Source organism: Neopelma chrysocephalum, unplaced genomic scaffold, assembly GCF_003984885.1.
Source record: "Neopelma chrysocephalum unplaced genomic scaffold, ASM398488v2 Primary Assembly neopelma1_24, whole genome shotgun sequence".
NCBI classification, from domain to species: Eukaryota; Metazoa; Chordata; class Aves; order Passeriformes; family Pipridae; genus Neopelma; species Neopelma chrysocephalum.
Window position 1 is genome coordinate 19,310,521 of NW_020897693.1, and position 25,690 is coordinate 19,336,210.

General features: G+C 40.0%; 1 protein-coding gene across 1 annotated transcript in view; it reads right to left on the minus strand.

Annotated features, from left to right (window-relative positions):
• Positions 1-5,853: 5,853 nt before the first annotated feature.
• EHD4 (EH domain containing 4) overlaps positions 5,854-25,690 on the minus strand; it is a 30,874-nt gene continuing 11,037 nt past the window's right edge. Inside the window, exons 3-6 of the mRNA XM_027706754.1 lie at positions 24,206-24,303; positions 16,863-17,275; positions 12,913-13,077; positions 5,854-10,435 (exon numbers count right to left, since the gene is read on the minus strand). Coding sequence (XP_027562555.1) covers positions 9,899-10,435; positions 12,913-13,077; positions 16,863-17,275; positions 24,206-24,303 — 1,213 coding nt within the window. The 3' untranslated portion in view covers positions 5,854-9,898. The remainder of the gene's footprint in view (positions 10,436-12,912; positions 13,078-16,862; positions 17,276-24,205; positions 24,304-25,690) is intronic.

Sequence of the window (25,690 nt, forward strand, 5' to 3'; positions counted from 1 at the left end):
CCGAGAAGAGCCTGGCTCCATCCTCTTGCCACCCACCCTACAGATATTTATACATATTAATGAGGTCCCCTCTCAGTTGCTTCTTCTCAAGGTTGAACAGGTCCAGCTCCCTCAGCCTTTTGTTGTAAGAGACATACTCCAGACCCTTGACCAACTTAGGTACTCTCCACTGGACCTGCTCCAGGAGCTCCATGTCTCTCTTGTTCTGAGGAGCCCAGATCTGGACACAATACTCCAAATGTGGCCTCACCAGGGCTGAGTAGAGAGGCAGGACCACCTCCCTCAACCTGCTGGCAATGCTCTTTCTAATGCATCTCAGAATTCCATTGGCTTTTTTTGGCCACAAGAGCACTGCTGGCTCAAGGACAGTTTTTTGTTGTCCATCAGGACCCCCAGATCCTTCTCTACACAGAACTGCTTACTGCTTACAGTCAGACCCCAGCCTGTACTGGGGCAGGGGGTTATTCTTCCCCAGGTGCAGAACTCTGCATTTGCCCTTGTCAAATTTCAGATGGTTCTTTTCTGCCCATCTCTCCAACCTGTCGAGGTGCCTCTGAAGGGCTGCACAGCCCTCTGGGGTATTGGCCACTCCTTCCAGTTTCGTACCATCAGTGAACTTCCTGAGGAGGCATTTGCCCCTTCATCAAAGTCACTGATGAACAAGTTAAACAACACTGGGCCCAGCACAGAACCTTGAGGGACACCACTAACGACAGGTCTCCAACTAGACCCTGTACCACTAATCACGACCATCTGGAATCTGCCATTCTGCCAGTTTTCAATGGATCCCACTATCCACTCATCCAACCCACACTTCTTGAGGTTGCCTATGAGGATTTTGTGAGTGACAATGTAGAAAGCCTTGCTGATGTCCAGGTAGACAGGATCCACTATTAACTTTTAGTTACTTACATTCTTATAAAGGTAGGATTGTAGGCTGTCAGTTTAAATCCGGCACAGGTTGGCTAGGTTGTGTATGTTGGGAAAATGTCCTCGCTCCTTTCATATAGAAGGCAGAGGACCAGTAGGTGAATTGCCCTGGATGCAGGCATTTCTCCCTATTGCAAGTTAATTATTACCTATATGATTAAATGTGCAAATCACTGCATGCTTTTTATGACAAAAAAAAAAGAGATATGGTATAAAATTTCCCTACCTCCTGAATATCCCTCTAAAGTTCAAAGTTAAATGGTGGACACTTATGTGACAGTGATAAATAAAACCATTTCATCAGTTATTTGTATCCTAACAAAGTAAGAGAACAGCAAAACAATATTTGTGTGCAGTTTCCCAGAGGGATCAGAAAAAAAATCACCCCTCTAGGCTAATTACAGACCCTCTCTTGCTGCCTTTGCAAAGAAGGGGAGCCTTGCCACTGACCTCAGGAAGAAGAGCCTAAAGAGCACCCTTCCCTTGCCTTGTTTTCAGCCCAAAGTGGTTTTCCTAGATGACAGCAGTGTTCTCTTGTTTTTAACAGGAAGGACCCTGATGCAGGATTCCTCTCTGCAAAGTAGCAGTCACATAAGAATGTCAGGTTTTTTAACACCTTTTCTTATCTGCCCACAATCTTTTGCTAAAGAGGGAAACAGAGACTGTGGAGATCAAACAGATCTTGTGCAGAAGCAGCCTGGTTTGCAGCCCCAAAATTCCTCTGCCCCCAGCCCTTCCCCCACTGCTCCTCTGCTCCTAGCAACACCATGTAAATCAAAGAAGGACATGACACTTCCTTTCTATCTATTTGAATATTTTTTTTTAAATATTATCACTGTCCTACTCTCACAGCATGCATGTGAATTCCCAGCTGATCTCTAAGATGGGAAGAAATGTTTAATCCCCTGGTCATAAAGAGCACAAAAGCGACAGTCACAGGACTCATAGAGGGTTGCAGATGCTGAGTTTGCTGCTTTCACTCCCATCCTTCCCACCCCTGACCTGAGTGAGGGTTGATCACCATGAGCTTTCACACAGCATCCCTGGCTCTGTTCTCCAGGCAGCAGCACTGGCTTCGCCCCCATCATTGCCCTTGCCCCCCAGGATGGAGGAGTCTGCCAGAGAAGAATAGATTTATACAGTTGGGTGTAGATGCCTTCATGTGCCAAAGCATCCCTATTGAAGGCCATTTGCAGCTGACTGTCCTGTAACCTAATGTGTCCTTCATGAGCAAAGCCAGTTCCGATTTAAAAGCCATGCTCTTGCAGAGGGCTGTTTATTCACATGGCTCAGGTGAGACGTTTGGCACAGCCCATTACCCTCTGTTATGTATGCTTCACATACGCAGTGTTCTGAAGGTATGTGAAAATCCTGTCTGATCCCTGCTAAGGATAAGGTTCCCCAAATCTCAAAGAAAATAAGCATGTTAAGTGCAAACACGTGCACGATAGCTCAGCCCCCTATCCCCTACTATGTCTCCAGCCATGTCGCTTCCACGTAAGAATCTCAAAACAACAAACATCTGGATATTGACTCTGTGGGGTAGAATGGCAGCCTCCTCTCAGAGCTATGGTCTTGTAGCCCACAGTGTGCCAAGTAAGTACAGAAAATAGCCTGCTGCCTGGGGCCAGCACTCTGGGTCCCACAGGCAGCCCCCCCCCCTCCTCAGATCTTCAAACAGCTGATGTTGAGTCTTGTGAAGGCAGGGTGGACACAGGTGAGAAGAACTAAAGTCCCAGAATATTTCATAACCACATCTTGAATTACTCCTAAACTTCAGCCTCACCGTGGCACAGAGGAACTATACCTTGGATATTGAGAACACCAGAGAGGAGCAGACAGTAATTATTGCAAGAAGCTGTTCACTCATTTGGGATACTAAGGCTAAAGAAAAGTTAAGGAGTTAGTCAAAAGCAGCTTAGGAGAGGCATGGCAACCTCCAGCTCAGTTTGCACAAATTCCCTGCTTTCACAGGCCTCTCAGCTGAACTTTGTCCCAAAATAGCCAAATACTTCTCTCAACTTTTTTCCCCTCGAAGGACTTATCTCACCACCCCCAGGCACCCCCTACCCCTGCCCACTACATACCTGCCTTGCCAGCACTGCTGTCACCAGTTGCCCTGGGGTGCCACCCACCCAGAGGCAGGGGGGGTCCATGGTGGATGGAGCCCCAGCTTCTCTTAAAGCTGAACTCTGCCTGGGAGGATTTAAGCCAGCATCTCAGGATGCTGGGTTGTCATAAACCTCAGCATCCCCATGCTCTAGTCTAAACTATAAGTTGCTTTTCTCTTTGAATAGTTGGCTAGCAGAGACATGACATCAACAGGGAGCAGAATTCAAGCAGAACAGTCAAATTACATCATCCAAACAAACTGGAGCCCCTTGCTGCATTTGAAAAAGAGGACAGCTTAAAGCAAAATCAGATAGATTTATTTTTCCTGTCATGAAGAAGTTCAGTCATCTTTTTGAAACAGAAAATATACATTTGCTTGTTTAGTCATGAGTTAAAGACATTTTCTCCTGGGAGCTGTTCATATTGTCTTGAAATTTCCCTTCTGCTTCTGAACCTGAAATAGTTAACATAAGAGCTTCAAAGGTTTTGTGCAATGAACACATGGGACAAAGGACTTTCAGTCTCTTTCTATTTCACACAAACATAGATAAAAGGTTTCAAGTGACAGAATAGCCTTAATATTTTGAACATCAAACTGAAAATGGGCCTTAGAAATCACTGTTGGCAATGCCAGATCTAACCAGTGTATTTTTATCATATGATTCAGATGTTTCCATTTCTTTTTCATCGCTACTAAGGAAGACCATTGCATAAGGGTGAAAATTCTCCTTCACAACTGTATTTTAGGGGATTGTTTGTATACTGTAGTCATAAATCAATTAGCTGTATTTGTCAAAGAAACAAAACTGTGAGATTCGCATATGGATTGGCTCCCAGCATCCTTAGTGCCAGAGCACTGTACCCTAACAACAGAGACACTGCACACCATGGTGTGCTCTCAGGTTTTGGTCTCCCACTGCCCTGAGCAGCAGACTACTGATTGCAATCACAGCTCTCTCCCAGCCCTGTCATCCCAGTTTCAATGTGAAGGTGTCCCAGTCATGTGGAATGACTGAAGGTAGTTGGCAAAAGTGTTGTATAAACAGTTAACATAAAAGGTGCAAATTTTAGCAGATAAGTGATAAGACAGGATAGTGCAAAATGAAGAAAACTTGCAATTACCCTCTACTGTAGGCTAAAATTGTCAAGCCCTGAACTTATTGGTTATAGTTACGCTGTTAATTTCTTACTTTCAGACTAGACACAAAATTAATGCATTTTGAGAAAAAAACACAAAATGATCTGAAAAGGAAATCACTAAGCATGTTTCAGCAATTCCTTGTTTAAAACATTTAAGAAATGGTAATCATAGAAATTTTACGGTATATCTGAAATACAGCATCTGGTGAGAGATATGTAGCATTCATGAGCTACTTTCACTACAATGAAAATGTCAGAGCCCCAGACTTAAGTGGAATATGGGTTGCTGAGCTAGCAACACCTTGGAAAGAACATGGACAAGCTCCAGCTGAGAGAGAATAGGTGGGAGAACAAGTTAGACGCGGCATTAATGAGTTCTATTGGACCAGCAAGTACTGTGAGTCCACAGCCTATCATCATGTACAAATCTGTGCTAGCATGAAGTCCGGCAGAAAAAGGGAGAGGAATCTCCCTCAATACCATGGTTTCCATCCATATTTTTCCCTCAGAGGTCAGAAAAGCTGCATAGATACAAGACTTCTGAGCATTATTTGTGAAAAACCACCTCTTCCTCCTGACTGTGTTTTGATCACAACAGGTGTTTGCTGGGTTTGGGTATTTATTTCCAGCTTATTGCCATGAGTCCTGAGCAAAGGAAGGCACCTTCAGCAGATGCATTTGTTCATCTGTCTAAGTAAGGGAAGGCAGGTGAGCCCAAGGGCCCAGCTTTCAAAATGTCCTGTGCCATATGGCAGAGCCTTGAATCAGAGAAACCCAGAGCAGTGTCTGCTCCAAAGCTCTTACAAATACACCACACACGGAAGCAAATAAAGTCTGGAGAAACTAAGTGGCACAGTAGTACTCTTATTTTTCAAGCTTAGTACCCCCATTGAAGTTACAACAGAAATGTTTCACAGTTTAAGGGTGCCAAATATTGGAAGCAACAATTACCGCAGAACTTACACACTGGTAGCGTGGACATTTGTCTTCTTTTCCTGTTGTCCAAATATAAGCCTGTGGATTAGAGAACAGCTATGAAGTGTGCTGTAAATTTTTCAAAGTCTGAAATATCTTGTATGTGGAGTATGTAAAACAACACTCCATTAAAAAAAAAACAAAAGCAACCCTCCTTCTCCAAAACCCATTAAAACCTCATCTTCTTCAGATTATTTTTGACTTTCATAAGGAGTAGTTCAAACAAGTCATTGTGATTCAACAGTTATGTAGCCTTCCAGGAACCCACAACTTGTTGTTTGCATGTGAAACACTTGCCTTCATGTGACATATAGCATGACAATCACGAGCCTAACAGCCTAGTTTGCCAACACTGCTACATATGAACTCTGCAGCAACTCAAATTTGACAGCAGTAGGAGCGATAGTTAAACTGTAGCATCCTGATGGCACAGGTTTATCCTTGGAAATGACTCAAGTAAACTATATGCACATGGGAGAACGAGAGGGGTGAGAGGAATTAATTTAAGCACAACATTACAGTGAATGTTCTATTGATATAACTGGTTATTCTTAAGTAGTAGGTAGCATGGTGTGGAAGACGTCCTTGGATTTTCTGGGACAAATAGCTACTATGCCTACAAGCCTTAAGTAGCAGGATTGCAAAATTCAAGTGACCAAAAGATTATTTCCAGAAAGAAGCATACAAAAGAAAATATCCAGTAGTTCAATATTAGTTTATTAAAGCAGCAATTTTTATCACCGCTTTCTAAAAATTATTACAAAGCATATTAAAATATATTACAGTATCTGCAAAAGAATTTATTGTGTAATAAAAGTGCAATAATAATGAACTTACAACATTGTTTGCCTGGCTGGACAAACCGAAGCACACTGCACAGACCAAGCCTTTCTGCAAAAATTACAGTGCCTTTGAAGTGAAAGCAGTATTTAACAACAATATTAGAAAAGGTGAGCATGTGAAATAGAAAATGAAGTTCATGTTCATTCTCTCAGTGCTAAGTGACACATACCCATCAAACCATACACTTCAAACTCTGCTTGAGGTCCAACAATTTAAAGAGCCACCAAAATGAGTGCACATTGTGAAGGGAGGGAAGTGACAAAAAGAAGAGGGTGAATTTCAAGTGCTGGTGATGAACAATGCTGAAAGCCAGGGACCAAATTCCTGCTGCTTTGAGATCAGGTTCCACACAAATCCACACCATCCCCAACTAACAACTGGGACCTCACCCTGACTTAGAAATCTTTGTAAACTCACTGATTTCAAGCTATCACAGCTTTAAAAGTCTCTTGGTGTCCTATATTGTGGTTATGAGCGGTAGCCCCACATTTTCTGTTTCAATCTACAACAAAAAACTTCTAATTTTCCTGGAACAGAACTGTTGAAACTATTGAACACTGAAAATTATAACTGTGTTGTGGAATAGTTGGAAGAAGAGGTAAAAGCAGCAGTTTCTACTTTGGCTTATGGCAGTAGACTACATCAGTGGGCAATGATTTCACAGGATGAACTACTGACAGTTTTGAATGATCTTGCAGAAAACTAAAATCCTAAGCATAAAATGGCCAACAAATCCAACATCCTCATCTCTCTTCAGCACATATTAGTAACAAACTAAACACCACAGATTACCTCGTACTTCTGTTACCAGTAACTACTTAGAGCATAACGTCACAAGAGAAGGCAATCCTGCTCACTTCTCATGCTTCTAACACAGATTCACTAACTCCACAGAACGTTATCCAAACAGCTGTGTGTGGCTGGTTTAGCTAACTGAATGGGCTTGGAGAATCCAAAAAGCCAGACAGCCAGCAAGGCAAATGGGGTAGGCCCATGGATTTGCGAGGAGGTAGTGAGAAAAGAGATCCCTTCCCCTGAGCAACAGCAACCTATTATATGAGTTTAGTTGTGCAAGAAACTGCTGTTTAAAGTTCACATGAAATGTACTTTATTCCTCTCAACTAAGTACAATGCTAGTTCACTACATCATATACCTAGAAATACATTCACGTAGCTCTGCATGACGACTGTGAAACACTTCTATTCATCCAGACAGGCAGAGAAAATCCACCTCTACTCCTATACATTCTTCATACATTTCCTTTCCAAATTCTACAGGAAAACAAAGCAAAATATTACAACCTCATCTAGGCAAAATATTTTAACTTACCAAATGATGTATTTCAATTTGTCTCCCTCAAGACCAAGTTAGCATACTGTCATGGAGACTGAGGAAAAGGCTGTGTTCTCCATTTTACTATCAATAAAACTAGAAAAATAAAACCACTGAAACTATCCTGCTCTTCTCACTGAAGGAGGATATTTCTACTGTCATAGGATCACATAGCTCCAATGTGTTTGGAGCATCACCCCTGGAAGCTACACATGGTGGGAACTCAAACATGGGTTCATCTCTGTAACCCTGTGCTGCTGCAAACCAAGGTAAGGCAGTCGCAAAATCAGCAACTTCCCAGATCCTCTCAGCTTTGCCTACACTACAGTAGTCACATACACAAGCCTGCATTCTTTCTCCTGGCGGTCTCCTTATTAAGCTAGTCAACAGTACTAAGCTAGTGAACAGTGTATACACTTCTTACTGACTGCAGACACTACCCACAAACATGCATACATTACTACTTCCGCTTTTTTTTTCTTAACACCTGCAATATCTATAGACTACTTTTTGTTCAGTCAAAAATAAATTACATAGAAAACAGTTACTCTGCAGATGTACAGTCAGACAGGCAGACTCAGGGTCATGTTTTACAGCTCTGCTAAAGTGCACAGAGAGGCACTAAGGTTAATTTGGCTCCTAATTTAGATCTAAGAGAAATAAAGCTGGTATGCTTGAATGATAGGAAAACCACAAAAGAATAAAAAAAAAAAATCAAGTCCTCAAGAACTATGCCAGGACATCCTTGATACAGGCCCAGAAGCCTGGCAAGGTAAAGGTGTTCTCCTGCCATTCCTTAAAATAGCTTCATTGTTTTCCCATGGTAGAGCCCTGGCAAAATTCATTTCACATCAGAACAGAACAGATGCAGAAGGATAAGAGGTCCAGAAATATCTGAAGTTATAATAAACCTGACTGACAACCTACAAATGTACGATTTGAAAAAAGAAGCTGAGGCTTCTCTTAGATCACCTACAAATCTGAACACAGAAGTGTGACTAAAACTTTAACTGGGAGACAACATTCAAACTACTTTCCTCCCCACCCCTACTGCAAGTATGCTTTTTACATTGCTCTGTCTCAGAAGGCACTATTGCTGCCACTTACTACTGAGACTCAATGAAAAGTACAGTACCTTTGATGTATAGGGTATTTCATACTACAAATGGAATACAAGTCAATTAATTCCTTCTCCTGGAGCAGAACTGACTGCCAAGTTTGATTTTTGAAAAGAACTGGCCCTCCCTGAAAGACTCAAGTTCACAGGGCCAAAAATTTGCACTCTTTTAAAGTACTGATAAAAATCAGCTTTAAGCAGATGATACGTTCAACTTTGACTGTGTTGTTAGAAAATTAATGTTTATTAAGCATCTATTCCTCTCATGGATTGTTTTGAATAAACAAATAATATCTGGAGGGATTAGTCTATCATTTATTACAGTCAATGTAATGATTCCTGTCAGCCTCCCCATCCTTCAAATTTGCCAGCACAGGAATCAAATCTCTTTTTTGTGGTTGTCAGCTATATGTTGGCAAAAGAAACTGTTAAAACCTTTTCTTAAATATATCATATATTGAAAAATACAGACATAACTGTATGATTACCTGTAAATAGAAATTAAATACCACTGAAAATTTCCCGAGATAATTTGATGTGCTTTGAAGGGGTTGACCTTAAGTAATCCAAAAGTGAGACTTGATTTCAATGCAAACATGATTTTTTTTTTTTGCTTATACAAAAACATCCTGCTTTCAGTTTGAACCATTCAGGAATTTATTGTCTGCAGAGCAGCTAAACTGAAACCTCAAAGAAAATTCTCAATCCCAGGAACAAACAAGATTCAGTTCTTATACTGATAATACTGAATATATAGTGCTGTGTAAAACTGAAGAAGCTGTTCTTCAGACAAAAAGACACACTGACAGATTGAAAGAATGATTTTAGTACACTGCAGTTCTAGCTAGAGTCAGTAAAGTTCTAAAACAAGTCTGCTCATATTCTGAGCACTTAAAAGACTCTCCCCATCACTCTTCTATCTTTCTCTGGCTCCTATAATAAAATAAAAAGAACAAAAATAAAATTTCCTTTTATATCAGCTTTTCCTTAGACATGCTGACACCCAATTGATGTCTAAAGTACATTTTTAGCATATAAATGTTCCTTGCATAGGCAGGTGAATTTAACATTTTGAGCTTCCTTGCACTATTTAGAAGAGTTTGGAGAAACTTATGGTTGATAAGTATTTAGGACTGGTGAAGGTCAGCAATTTTTATACATGGTCTTTTCTGCTTCATGATTATAAAAGCAGCAAGACATGTACACAAGACTACAAAAACATTTTCATCATATGATAGAGCTATATAAGGCACTTGTGATAAGCATGTCTGAGTGAAAATCAGCAGGGACAGCTACACGAATGTTTCCTTGCTACCATGCTTCTAATTTCAGTAGCTTGTGTGAAATGTGCTGTGAGATTTAAGGATCTAAGCCTAATTTCAAATTTTGGTGGTTTTCACACATTTGTTGAGAGATTTTCAAAACCCACATTCTTCTCCTTGTGTTGTTCATTCTGCTGTCTGGAAAGGCTTCCTGTGAGATGGTGGCACCAGGTGGGAAGGTAGCGTGCCAGGCAATTCATACCCATCCAGTTTAATCTTGATGAGGTGTTTTGCTAATGCAAACTCTTCATCATCCAACATCCCATCGCCATCGCAGTCTGCAAGTTTCCAGATCTTCCCCAAGACACTATTGGGTAGTTTGGAAGTCACCATCTCCTTCTTCGCACTAATCCCAGATATTTTGCCATTGATTGGTGACAGAGTGTAGAAAATCTCATCATAAGCAGGTTTATCTTTGGCAACAACCCATTCGTCTTCATCAGCTCCTTCCTTAGCACCTTCTCCATATCCGTGGCCAAAAGGTCCTGCCATGGTGCCATCAAATGCTCCACCATGTACCATCTCTGTGGGCATATTGCTCTCCTCCTGTCTGATTAGGTTCATCAGGGAGGCAATTTTGTTGGCCAGCATGTTATCTACAGCTTCAATTAGCTTTGGTTTCAAAGAATGAAATTTAGTGAAGTCACAGTTCTCCAACAGCTCCTGCGAACGACAGATTTCAGTGACAGCAGTTAGAAACATTTCCAATACACTGAAAAGTTTGAAGAATGGGCTTCAAATTAAAATAATCTGTTATCTTTTGAAGTGTTTCCATAACTGAAACTTCTCTTGAAGGAGAAACGAAACTGACCCATATGTACCATACATCCAATAGACTAATCAAACACACTAAGACAATTTTGCAACAGTGAGTTTGTCTATTTTGTGTGAGTTTGTCTATTAAATTACATTTACAGTACAATTTTCAAAATGACAATGCATAAAACCACAGCAGGTGATGAATGTTACCCAGCAACTTTCCACTTGGTGATTTTATTCCAAACAACAAAGAAAACACGCAAGTAAATCCTCAGTCCTGTTAGCACTTATGTAAGTGTTTAAAGTTAAAAATAAAAGCAAAAGTTTGCAGGATTGATCTGATTTTATAGATTAAACTTGTTTGTAGTTAGGTAAGGAAGAAGCGCCCTGTACCAATACGGAAAAACTGAGTTGGGCTAACAGCAGCACTGGTTTTGTAATAGCACTGCCAGAACTCATGAAGTCATATGGTCCCTGCAGAGTTTGTGGAGTTTTCATCTTTTACATAAACTACTAACTGCAGTGAGATGTTTAACTAGGTGATATGCACTATTCCAACATAAGCCCAAGCATGTTTTACACCAGAGTGCTGGGGAAATTAAAAATGTTTTAGGCAATTATTAAACTATTTCTACATGCAAAATACTTGCCAGGAAGAGAAAGTTAGAGTGGAAACTGTTAGAAAAGACCCAAACACCACCACCAGCCCACACTCTTCCTTAAAAAGGTGTTACACTGCTTTAACAAATCACATCTATCATCTCAGGGAGCTGCTCCCACACATATCAAAATGATAATGACATGAAGCCAACAAACCTGAAGCAAGGGTTGAAAACTGTCAACCAACAACTATCACTCTGTTCAGGTGACATACACAATCACCTGATTTATACTGATCAGTATAAATTTATGTTGTGCAATAAATCTTAGGAAGCAAAGGTCAAACTTCCTGCTTGTTTTTGCACAATTTTGGTTTCTCACAATTTTGCTTGTTATTACAGAAGTGACTGATCTCTCCTGCATATATTTGCTGCCATCTGCTGCTGAGGCTTAAGCAACACAAATTCTAAGTCTGAAAGAGTTTCATTCAAATTTTGTCTCAATGTACTAACTTCTCATTCTCCCATTTTGCATCAAAGAAAAGCAGCAAGGGAAGAAACAATCAACTTTTCCCACAGAATACCCTTTTGAAGTCTAATTCAAGAAACCCTTGCAACAAACCTGCCTGTGAAAACCTAGGTTAAATACATCTTGTGCATCATCTATAATTTATTATTTCATGGCAATAGTTGATTCCCAAGTTAAATAGTTTAGTTCACAAAAGAAACTTGTGCATTGCTATAGACAAGTTAATCAGCCAATCATCATTCCTGATGATTAGCTATGAAGTGTACCACATACACTGTCAGGATGATACACAGCATCACTCTGGAAAACATTCTTCAACACACTCATGACTACTCCATGGTCAGACCAAACTGCAGGCTCCTGATGTCTTGTTCTTCTGCTTCCAAGCTGAATTATCTTCCAATTCAAAAGCCATTTAAGAAGTCTATGATCTGAGATCCAAAAATTGCAAACTGAGGCTTGAGCAATAAATTGGAAAGCATTGTTAACACAATTAGCCGTTTTTCCCTAGGACACTCTCTAAACAGCTCATCTCAAATCAGAGGACAGAAAAAGGCAAGAAAGTGACAGAAAGTTGGTTATAAGCCTGCAGAAAGCTCAAAAGAGGAAGAGATAAAAGGTATTTAAAATTAACAGCAAGTATAAACCAAGAACTTCTATCTCCCTCCTTTGTAGAATACAAGCTTAATAGGACAGGAAACAAGTGAAAGACCATTTTCAAAAGTGACACATTTTAAGTTGGACTTTTCTAGTAATAAACTGCCTTTATTACTTACTGGTAAACAGTACCAGTAAGAGCAGGAACAGAGTAGGGGAAAATGAACTTGTGACTAAGGATAGATATGTGACAGGATTACAAAAATTATATACATAACCACATTTAGGATGCGCGAAACAAGAACGAGCTTAACCTGCAAGTGTTCACTGCAATTTTATTTGCGCAAGACCTTTAGTACTATCTGCCATAAGGGACTAAACGTTGACAAAAAGGACAGAATGTCAGATTCCTTATGACAATTTCTGTAGTCCTTTATCAGTGAATGCGCACTAGCAAGTTATTGATCTTTTTTTTGGATTCTGCACTGCTTCCAAGTCACTCTAATCCCGTAACATACACATGACCCACTTCAACTGCTCTACTGCTGAAGACCCTGAGCTATAACGCTGAGATACTCTGTCCTACCTTTTTCCAACTTGGCAATCCTGTTAGAAAGTTAGAGTACAATTCCACTGAAATAATACTAACATCTTACCTGCATTTTCTTGACTTCAGGGAAGTCCCCTGCTGAGATATGGTATTCCCTTTGCAGCTGGATGTAGATCTCTGGCAATCTGTTGATCAGTTCCTTCTTCTTGTTCTCTTTTCCAAATACAGAGGGCATCTCTTTTTTCAGATAGCTGATGATATAAGCATGAACCTAAGAAGAAGCAAAGCTAAAAATCAAGCCAACTGTTTACCTACAGTTCACATTACTGTTGTTCACTCGGGTCACAAAAAGAAACAGAAATATGTTTCCCTAAATCAGTTCAAGGAGAAGAAATTATCACGTACTGTTTCTGGAACTTTGTGTTTACATCAACTAGCTTTTGCTGCTTTCAGCATTCCTTGGAGGGCTAAAGAGAAAGGAAACCCATTTAAAAGAAATACAGATGCACACTTGCAGTTTTAAGAAGCATGGTACAGAATGGTACAACAGAGAGAGAGAAAGCAAGGCTCCAAAAACCTGACAATATACATGGAGCTCCAGCCATATTGGTCCATCTGTCTCAGTGGTAGAGATTTGTAACTCATTTGTCTCCCCAGCTGTTGTGGGAATCAATAGGATAATTCCAAAAGTAATCCAAGTATGCTAAATGGCAGGGCTATCTATTTGAAGTAGCATTGCAATCCTACCTATTTACTCACAGAAAAGTGAGTACCTGTAGTCTATATATATGCAGCCACCTATGTAGATGACAGATCAGTCAGTATACTTAGGAACAGCATGCAATGGCTGCCTTGCAAAGCCTTAGGGAGAAAAGTAGAGCCTTTTCAGCATATAAGGAAGAATGTTAACTTAGGATAACAAGTCTTTAAAAACATTGATACTGGCACAGCTCTTAGAGCTTCCCATCTGCCATGATCGAGACAATCCAACACTGCCATCCAAATATCCATCCTGCCCATGCACCCTCCAACCTTTATCCTGAACTATTCATCTCATCTCCCTTCCCACTCTCCCACAACTTTTCACCACCAAAAGGATCTACTTGGTCACACAGTGAGTGATCAGGTCTAGAAGAGAAACAGCGGTTGCACTTCTTAACTGAGGTGAGTTCACTTATCCAGCTCGCTGTGTAGTCAATGATACTTGTTTTGCACATAAGAGTGAAGGCACAAGGGCAGTCTTCTTTTAGAAGCAAAGCACGACTATCACAGCTTGATATTATCAAACTCCTTTCCTAAGCTCTGACCTGGCCAGGACCACTAAAGACAAATGACCTCCACAACAGGATGCCTTTACAGAACTCGTGTCCTTCTTCATTTAAAAAGGATGCAGCTGTTCACAAAAAGAAGTTACTTAGAATTTTCACATGCACAGAAGAAAAATGTTAAAAAGAAAAATGTCCAGCACACTGGTGAGCAATAAAAAGTTGACATTTTGAAGACAGGGAAGACAAACTACCCTTAAAAAGCATCAGTAAAACAAGTGACTGCTTAGATGTGGTGTAAGCATAATACTTAGTACCTACCAAACCATGACAGAATGTGTATTATAGTATTCTATATAAACCTTACACAATCTGCACATGGCAATTCTCTCCCATTCATTTCCTTATTTATTTAGGAGGAAACTGGGGAAAAAAACCACTTTGGTTTTCAATAAAAATTATGTAAGCAGTTTCTATTTGCACACCCAAAATAAGCATAAAATCATTAAATTTTCCAAGAGGATAGATATAATTATTTCTCCATAATGACAGAATGGATTCATTAAGGACATGTCTAAGTTTATAAATAATTGTAAGTAATTTTATGGACCTTATGTCTAAAATAATGCTTCTACCAAAACCAGAAAAGTATGTTTATAATTCACAAGCACTAAAAGTTTCAGATGTGTATGCTAAGTGGCCTAAGGTCTGCCAGAATGCACATGTGTTTCTTGTAGATAAGAACAGTTCTCATCTTCAAAATGGGATAGTGAGTCACAACACTTAAAAAAAAAAAAAGGCAAAAAGCCTAATGCTCAAGTTTGACAGCACATTAAGAGTTTGCTTTTGTTTCTAGTTACTGTGCAAGTTTTAGAAAAGATTAAGAACAGGGTAGCACAGAAATAGGGCAAAAAAAGCCATCCATGCAATGCTGTAAAAAAAGATTTCTGAGTGTCTGTACTTTGAGTTCAGTTTCGAAGATAAAAAGACATCACTGGAAGGATTACATTGCTGCTTTCCTGCAGATAAACAGTTTATTCCCCTTCTGCAGCTGTCTAATTAGCATTTCCCTACAAGCAATGTATTTTGTATTCATGTTTATCCATTTTTATTTCATGTTTCATAGAAACACTAAAAATTATTCAATTGATGCTCTTTCAATGCCAAAACAATTGTAACAATTGAAAACAAAAAGCTGCCAACAACAGGCACAAAACAAAGTGAGATCAGAGCAACTTTTAAGACAACATCATTGTGATTTTAAACGGAATTTTCAAAGAAGCATCTTCTACTAGGTACCCCTATAGCACAAGCCTCAAAAAGAAAAAAAAAAAGTGTATCATCATATTCAGAAAGTTAAATAAGCCAACATAGGAAATTGTGCATATCCCAAAACAACTATCTATATATCAACGTAATTGCAAGCCCTCTTCGTTTTTGCTTAGAAGTCCACATGGAAATGTGTTCTAAGACAATTGCATTAACTCAAACTCACATTCTGTTTGATAACTGCACAGGAAATTGGAATTCCTGTTTGCTACCAACAGCTTTCTCCCTAAGTATTTCTGAAGTTAGTTTTCCTTTGTTTCCATTTTTCCAAATGACAAATTTTGTTTTTTGAGCTTTTCAAAACAACAAACAGCTTGGCAGTTCTTTTAACTATTATCCTAACAGCAGCTACAGTATTACAAAAACTCACTGCAGAATCAGAGAAACAGGCTGCAACCAAAGCTCATTCTAAGTCATGCTGTGAGAAGAAAGGACAGATGAAGCTAGCACTGTTAGGCAGGGAGTCTGAAGGCTAGTGTAAAATATAACCTGAAGGTTTTACATATAGGTAATTAAAACTTAGTGGCAATTCACAAAACTTAAGTGACATTCACTCATTCATCAGAGAGCTATCAAAAAAATTAAAAAAGTTGTCAAGAGTCAGCTGTAGAGAGTCACAGTGTTGTCACACACAACCTGCTCATGCACACTAGTTAGTGACTGTAAGTTGCAGACAGTGCATGTATTTCTCCAGAGCCAAAACCAAGGGGAATGGTGACAGGGGCTGCCTACACTGAGGTATATAACTCATGTTCCTGGATAATGAGAGACTGGCTTTTCTGGATATAGTGACACAAAATCTGTATCACCCAGTATCTTCCCAAGTGAGAATGAAGATATAATCTGAAAGGCTCAAAAGTTTCAATCTAATAACACAGAAGCACACCTCCATCAGCATCTGTGCTTCACCAAAAGTGAGACTTTTAATCAGTCTTTTGTTCCAGTGTATAACATAAATGGATTAGTCAAAGTGTTTTTCTAGAGCAGCTGACTGACAGTGTGCATTAAGGCATTAATATACAAAAAAGCATATGGCTTGTTGAATGTGAATAGTTTTGGTTGTGGTTTTTTACCACCTCCCTCCCCCTTTTTTTTTTTAGTGTTCTCTACTTTGTCAAAAAACTAAAGTGGTTTATCTCCAAAAAGTAACATTAAGATAACTTGCTGCACAGTGCAAAAAAAAAAAAAAAAATCTACTCCCCTACCAAGCAAACAATACCTTTAACGGCCTAAAAAGCATCAAATTCCTTCTCCAAAGCAGGGAGGTATCCCAGTATAAGTCTCTGTTTCCTCCTACTTGATTCTATATTCTCAGTGGCTACCTCTTTCTTGAAAAAGTGACAATTCAATCCATTTCCTAAAAACACATAGTTACTAGAGAAAGATTAGGAAGCATGAGAAAGGACACAATCAAAGAGCAGTAGAGATTGCTCATTCAATTAATTTAGTTTTCTTTTCTTACCTTTGCAAGTCTTGCCCTTTTAATGAGATCATTGAGTTTCCTCACAGCAGCCTTCTGTGGGAGACTCTGGATATCCTTGAAAAGATCCTGTGCCTCAGCTTCAAAGAGTCTTCGATTCTCTGTGTTTCGGAGAGGGTGGGCCCAGAAGGAGCCAATGTAGACCCGCAGGACCTCTGGTGTGTCTATCACCTTTCCCAAGGACCACATGAGTGCACCGTAGACCCTCATCAGCTGCTGTGTGTCCACTTGGTCGGCCTTATTAAGCACCACTCGAATCTTGTCATCCTGACCCCGGAATGACTTAATAGCCTCTGAAAACTCATCAGATATATCCAGCTTATGGGCATCAAAAAGCAGGATGATACGGTCGACCCTCTCAGCAAACCATTGGAGGACTTGGCAGAAGTCATAGCCTGAAGGAAGAAAACACTATTACAGTCCTACCATTCAGAAAAGCAAGAGAAGGTAGGGCTGGGGATAGAGAACAGGGGGATCATAGCCTCTACCTGGGGTGAAAGAGGAGATGGACCACCAGAAGGACAGTATCTGCAGACAATGAGGTCAGGACAACTGTATCCTGCATTTCCTTACACCAGTTCTTACTACTACCAGCTTTTGCTTTTATCACTGCCCTTCTTTTGACCTTGCCACCCATCTCTTACATCACTATCTTTTGTGCTGCTGGGAGTTATTGTCTCACACCCATGTTTGCCTTTCCCCGGGAGTTCTGGCTCCAGCAGAGCACCCAAGCTACACAGGACTGTGGGCCTCTTATCACAATCTCTCTTCATCACTACTAATGTTGGCCACTTTGGTAGCACTCTTTATTGGAACTAAGAAGGAAAAAATGGTGCAGATGCAATACTCCAATGCAAGTCAGCAACCAGAAATTTTGGATTTTAAAAGCATGTCCAAACTCATCTCTCCTTGCAATACATCACTTGTTGCTATTTCTGCCACAGCAGACTCAAAAATACAATTTAGATACAACATGACTGCACTGCTGATGGCTTTGAGGACATGACATTACAGAACATGAGCAATGACCTCTCTGATCATCTGAAACAAGCTTTATCATGTTCTAAAGGAAAGCCTATTCACAGTACCTGTCTAAATGCTTTTATAAGTGCAGCTGGTACCTAATTCACACAACAAACAGTATCCAGGAACTCCTTATTCAAAAGTGACACATCTAATCCGCAGTCACCACCGGTGATGTGGCATTGGGCTTAGCATGGATGTGACTCATCTTGTATGAGTAAGGAACAGCAAAGTATGAGCTGGGAGCTGACATCCCTCCCCTTCTCTTCTTCTCAGAAACAAATCAGATTCAAAAGAGGGAGCAGTCAAAATTAAACGACTGGTGTAAAGTAATCCAAACAGAATCAACAGTTTTGCTCCCAGCAGTATATATTTAAATGCCAATAGCAACAAAAGGTCAGTTACCAGGGTGTCTTTGGTCATTTCTCAACTGTGCAAGATAAACCTTTAAACTTCCAATCCCCAGCAAAGAAAGCCAATTATACTACTCATATCTGATTCTTCATAAACTTGGTCCAGATACAAGCAAAAGACCCTTCACCACTCTTCATTCTCCCTAGCATCTTTCAAACAGTGAAAATAAATGGTGTAGGAGGAAACATCGTAAAGTCGCTTAGCTTTTCTTAAGAGTCATTATTTATTATATCCTCAAGTTGTTGGTCTTCAATAGGGAAGTCAAAAGCAAATCAGCTGTTTGTTTGGAGGGTTTTTTTTGCTTTCCAGTAGAACCTGACTATGACCAACATCAAGAAAAGCAGACATACATGAATGTAGTAGGAAAAAATGACCTTCCCATTTGTCATGGAGCATACTTGTGCATGTTTAGCAACTCAGGAAATAACTCAGCCTTAAACCTTTCATTTAAAAATTACAAACAGCATATGAAATTAAATCCAGAAATTCTAGTTAATAGTAAGAAAATATCCCCAATTACCTGTATTTTCTGCCCTGCCCCCTCCCCACCCCCCCAAAACAAAATTTAAAAAAGTCATAAAACTCCACTAAAAAAACAGACACATCAAACTGAAAGGAGGGGGCTATGTTAAATAGCTGATAGTGCTGCTCTGGGGATTTCCTAAGTTCTTTCCTGCGACCAATTCCTGAAGGGCTGAATGCAAGCTGAAAGTTCAGGGGGCAAGGAGGAAAGCTGCACAAAACATCTTTGGAAGAGAACTCTTCGCCCTTTACACTATGCATCTATTTAAAACCAGTATGAGTAATTTATAAAAATTTAGCAGGAAATAAAGGGAGAAGTGAGATCTTCTATGTCACTTGCATGTCACAGCATAACTGCAACAGTGCAGTAATGCTGAGCTACGCAATGGTCTGTTATGTTTCACCCACATGAAAGGAAATATGGTTGAAATTAAACAAAATTGCAAACTGAAGGAAGTTAAATTCTATGAAGTTTTACACAAGTGGGTATGTGAGAAGGTGACTTAAAAGCCCAGTTACTTAGGTTCTCACCACACATTTGATGGTCTGTGAACTAAAAAGAACAACTGTACAGGCAACAAGTGCATAAATAAATTAATTTACTTTAAATGTGGATTAAATATTAACGAAGCATTTGCTTTGAGAAAGAAAAGTCCGCTTTGAAAATGGCTAAGAAAGACCTCAAAAAATCTGAAAAATCTGTTAATTTTAATGAAAATTTGTCATTAGAAGTGAACTTTATATAAGGATTCAGTAGTTTTACATTAGAGTATATTTGAACTACAGAGAAGTACTATATGGTGAAGTATTTTCATACATGTGTGTGGATTGTGGCTTTCAAAGTTGAGCAGTACTAGGTCAACACTGATCAGATTGGAAAACTTGAGCAAAAAAGTTTTGGTGCAGATACTTTCAGCCTCTTTTTGCTCTAACTGTTGCTATTTCTTCAAAGGATTGTTCCCAATGACTGATGTCAGCAATTCCACCCAGATTGAGAACCTTTATGTCACCAGGTTCAATATCTACTTGTAAATGCATATTAGAAAGTGACAAGTCACCCTTGTACCCAGCTAAGGGATAGAGGAAAGCAGTCATCCACCAGCAGCACTGTGGAGCTCTTGAACTTATTCCAAGTTGCAGGAGGGAGCGAGCTGGTGTTTCAGACAGAGGCATAACTGTTGAGCATCAGTAATGGGCTGAGCAGAGACCACAGAAGAGAACAAAATGAAACTACATGGAAGAGATGAAAAACTCAGAGAGAAACTGCATGTGGTTACCAGCTCTGGAAACACTGATGAATGATCATGAGCTATTACATGTCAGCAGTACAGGGCAAAGTGCGCCCTGTACGGCTTGCAGTTGTGCAGTATGAGCATGGGTCAATTTTCTGTGCCAGTTAGTGATACAGATTTAAAAAAATGGTTGTCTTTCCCTTGTGGGCCCAAGGTAAATAACTTCTGACTTGCCCTAATATCATCTTCCAAAGCTTTTGCAATTCAGAAAATGATTTGGGAGGCTTGATGGACTCCACCCACCCTCCTTTAGTACGGACAGGTAGGCAGTGTCCAGTTCTTCCACCCCTGGGGCTGGCACCATTGGCACAGCAGCAGAGAGGCATCTCTCAGGTAAGTGTTGCAATGAGGAGCCTCCAGGCTCAGAGAACATCACCCACCTACCAGATCAATCAGGCGTGGGCAGAGTGCAAGAGCAATCCCATCTGCCATTGCTGTCTTAGCACCACACAACCAAGGCTACAACACACAACTTGGGCAAGAACAAGTGCAGCCTTTCTGAGTCACACATGGAAAGATGTACCCTTCTGCTATTTGGAGCGGAAGTTTCCAGTTATATTAATGAAAGCTTGTCTTAATCCAGCACTCCTGGATAACACACTTACTGCACTCCTGTTGGCGGACTATTAAGGAGAATGTAGTGTCTCACTACAAGGGAAAGCCTGACACAATGCGGCAACTAAATATATATCACCTTATTTAATCCATAAGTACATTTTCACAAGCAGATTGAACTGTGAAAATTATCTGTATTTAAGTAACTCCAGTTTTAGAAATGCACACTAACCAATATCCATTTTCCCCTGAGCTCTTTCCTTATACTTCTTGAGACTTGCTTTCTTGTCACTCAATCATGAATCAAACCCCCCTCGCCTTCCTAAAAGTGGTTCCTTCCTACATCCTGCCAGACACTCAATGTTCCTTCCAAATCTTGCAGACCATATGCACATTTCTGTCTGACACAGACGTTGTGAACATCACCAGTGATGCTGCAGAAACGGCACAGGGAAAGGCATTGTCTGATCAGAGGACAATTATGGCACGTCTGCATATTCCCCTCCAGCCACTTGTACAGCCCCTGAAGTGACAGGCAGGAAGCTTCTGGCATATCCTCCTGCCGACAACAGAAGCAGGAAAGGTGTGTCATGAGACATCTTTGAATGTTGCACTCTGTATATTTTTGACCCTTCAAGCAATCACCTCCTTCATCCACAGCCTGGATGCTTTCCAGAGTTAAAAATAGAGCCATGCTGGGAAATGGTGCATGTCCTGTATTTTTACAAAATCCCTTTATCGTTTTCCTGCATTTTAAAACAAAGTTAACATTTGATTCTCTCCTTGGTCTCAGAAGGCTTCACCTTGCTCCTAGTGATACCTGTCAAATTTAATCATTATGCAGGTATTACATTAATTCATAGGGAAACAGTTAAACAGTTGCTCGTGAGAAGATGGGAAAAAACCCACCAACAACAAAGAGTTAAGGTTTTACACCGAGGCCTGCAACCTTATTCTTCCATCAATGACTTTAAAACATCACCTATAAGAAAAGGTGCTGCTCACCAACGTTAGACACAAGCTAAATTTCTAGAAAGAAGAACCTTCACTGACAGAGATGCATTTAGGGACAGTAGAAAAGATCTTGCAGCATCCTGCTTACATATGCACACAGTGATTTAAAAAGTAATCGAAGCAACTCAAAGTTCAAAACATGCTAACGTAGACTTACAGCATAAATATGTTTAAGTCAGATTGACTCCTTCTGGAAACAGGTCACACAAGCCTTGCTGTGTGCAGCATCACAGGACAAATTTTTGTACCCCAAACCCCACCTATATGGAAACAGCATAAGCAGCCCAAGAACCATATACAGGAAATGTATCTGACTACGCAATATTTCAGCCAAAGATGAGCTTGGTATTGCCTAATCATGATAGCATGGAATAGGTGCATGCAGTAAGTCCATAGTCCCCTGTAGGTAACTTTATGTATGCTGATGCCTAAGTAAATGAAACCTTTAACCCACCCTTAAAGCCTGGGGCACAGAGAGAACAATACTCCAAAGCCAACTCCCAAAATCTTATATATGGTTCAACCGCACTGATTAAAATTAACTAACAGCATACAGGAGAATCACATTTGTGATAAAAGAACTATGACATTCAAGACAACCTTTAACATGTGGAAAAAATTCATGAAATGCAATCTAATCAAGTTAAAGCCTTCAAAAGTTAAGAGTTTGAGATCATCACTGAGCTATGTCAACTTAGGTGAAAGTCTACCATATCAAAGGGCAGGCCATCTAGGCTCTAACAATTGATAAGGTACATACCATCAAGAAACAGAGTTTCTGAACAATAAGAGAACAAGAGTCATATGCTTTGTCAAGTTACAAGAGCAATTCTACGTGGCAGTGAAGAGCCACAGTCCTTTAGGCAACACAGGACTATGAGTTAAACATAACCTGGAGTGACACTACTGTCTTCCACATGGAAGTCTGAGACTTCCACAGGAATCCCTAATGGTGTTGAATTACACAACTGCTCACCTTTTCAGTGTCATATTAATATGATACTCTAGTTTTTTGCTTATTTCATATTCACTTCCATAATGTTATGAAAGTGGCAACAGAGACTTGAATGTTGCCAAGCATCATTTTCTCAATTTAACAAGCAGAGAGGGAGTAAGATGCACCTAGTTTTTATTTGAGGAGGTAACAGGGAGCTGGAATTCACAATGGAGAAGTAGAAGTTGGAGATTTAAGACCATCTTTGATTTCATCAGACTCTGTAAACTGAGACCTACACATTTATGATAAGATTTTTTCAGGATTAAAGATCATTAGTTATACACCCTATTTCTGTCTAGAACTAAGAGTCCAACATGCAGTATTTGTTTTATTTCTGGTTTCACAACATTCAAGTCTTTGCTTGCACAGACACAGAGCGCTCATACTGTTCACCTTTACTAGTGCACCAATAGATCACAAAGGAAAGCACAGCGCTCTCCTCGTGATAAATGCTTTACCTGACTGTATGAGTAATAGAGGACAAAATTTCACTGAACAAAGAATCCAGAAACATCTAGTAGACCAGATTACTAAGCAAGTATAATTTAGATTACAGTCCTAAGATGTTAGTCCTTCATTCTGTCAGTGTAATGTAAAGACAAGACTATTGTTGCACGGCTGCCATATATTGTGCTGAGACCAGAATTTTCTCAAAAAACCCAAGTGTGATATGCTAAAGAACTGTTTATTTCCTCTCACGCAGACATAAAACACAAGTTTCCATTTCTTAAACAAAAGTCTGGAAACAGAGGGCATAAGCCACACCCTGGATCACTACCATTTATAACTCCACAGAAAACTGACATGCACTTAAATGCAGCTGAAGAAAGCAAGGAAGAAAGTTGTTTATATTATGCTGCTTTTGTTTAAATAGTTTCTCAAAGACAGGCTAATTTCTTAAACAGCTTGTTAAACAGCATACAGTTCTTTGCAGAATTTTCATATTATTAAAAATATTCTCATTCCGTCTTCCTCCAGGAAGTCTTTTGACTGGAAATTATATTATGGCATGACTGAGCAACCTTAAGAAGCAACACTAGCAGCTTTGCCCACTACAAAACCACCTTATTTATGGTCCAACCCCTTCATTTTTTAGACATGACCAACCTATAGCTATTATGCAACATATCTTCATTCTTGAACTTCAGTAGTGTATATAAGAGTCTATTTATCTTAATGTTGTCAAAAGCAATTAAAATTATGAAAATAAGGCTTTTTCCCAGGAGTGTCAAAGCACTAATTAGACAACAGACCGTGTAATTGTAGCCATTGCAGCGACAGCAGCAGGATGACAGAAATCCCAACCCCCACCAGTTTTCAAGAGACAAAATTCCAAATCCTACATCCAGCCTTAAAACATGGGTTTAACAAGGCTTGCAGTATGAAACTTTGGGACACACCACCAGTCAGTACCACTAAAACCACTCGCAACAGATTACAATGCTGACTTGTTCAATAGAGGAAAAAAAAGTTAGTGAGATTGGTTATTGTCAAGCCCTGCAACTCACCTCTACTGATGCGCTGCTTCTCTCCAGAGAGAATGCCAGGGCTGTCGATGATACTGATGCTCTTCAGTACCTGGTTAGGTAACTGAGAACACATGAACCTGCAGGAAAGAAGGAAGAAAAAAAAAACATTAACAATAGCTCTAGCTCTCATACAGATTGTTGCTTGAGAGCTCCCCATTATGTATCTGATTTTAGAAAGACTCAAGTGAGATTTTAGAAAGTTTCTGAAGCCCTGATGAACCTTTATATTATTTGGCAACTATACATGTTTAAGAAAAAATATAAAGAGAGCTTCTCAAAAAAGAAAACACAGGAAAACCTTGGAAAACTGTATGTGTAAGTGCTGATAAAACTCCAAATTTTGCAAGAGCCGATAACATGGGCCTTAAACGCAACATTACAAAGATTCCATCAAACCACCATTTTTGCTAGGACCAAAATTAGCATACACAAAAGAAAACTTTTCATATACTCCAACTTATGCCCAAACTCAATGAGACTGAAAAGAAAAGGATAGCAGGCAGAAAGCCATACTGATGATATGCTTATGTTCCAGTCCCTGGCATATCTCCCTCTCACCTGATTCAGCAGCATTTGAGCAGTCCCCACTCCATAACCTGCTGCTCTCCTCAGGAGGGGCTTGTGGAAAAAACTGTATTTCTCCCACAAACCAAGCCAAAACTTTCACACCGCTTGAACCAAGAGTTCAAATTACACACAGCATGCTCTAAACAATAACCTCCTGCCTCTGCAACAGGAGACAAATTCAATGGCGGTATTATCGAAAAATAAATAATTCACAAGGACTCAGAGCCCTGCAGGACACTTGGTGTGTTACATCTAAGCCACTCTCATGCTTCTAGGATAGTTCATGACTGAAGAACTTCACCACCCTTCATCATAAACTGCCTTTAAGAGATTTGCATTAGAGTTTAATCTTCTTATCAGGGGCAGCTGAAGACTACTAACAAGCACACAGCGTAACCTACTCTCCTCCTTTGAGGCTGCCCAGCATGGAGTTAAGCTGCAGGCTCAGGCTGTAAGGATGCCTGCCCTGTGTCAACCCATGGCTTCAGAAAGTGTGCTGCCTCAAAACCAGCTTATCACAGACAGCAAGTCATAACTCTGCCAAGGTCAGACAAGAAGTCTGAGACCAAAGATAATCTGAGTTAGGAAGAGTTCAGGCAGGCAAATATCGGATATAGAATGTAAGCTATATCAAAATCTGGGTGCTACTTTATACGATACAAATGATTCAAAGGAAATTGGGGAAAAAAAGTCCTTACACCTCACTTCACCTTGTTTTTTAGTGGACCTTGTAGTAACGAGCCTGTAATAAAAGCACACAGCGTCTCTTCCTGGGTACAACAGACATGGCAGCATCAACTGTGCCTCTCCCTGAAACCCAAGAGTGGATAAGGAAACAGCAGCCATCTGGGCCTGATAAAACCTTACAGTATGTAAACAGCAGTACCCTTCTTGGGT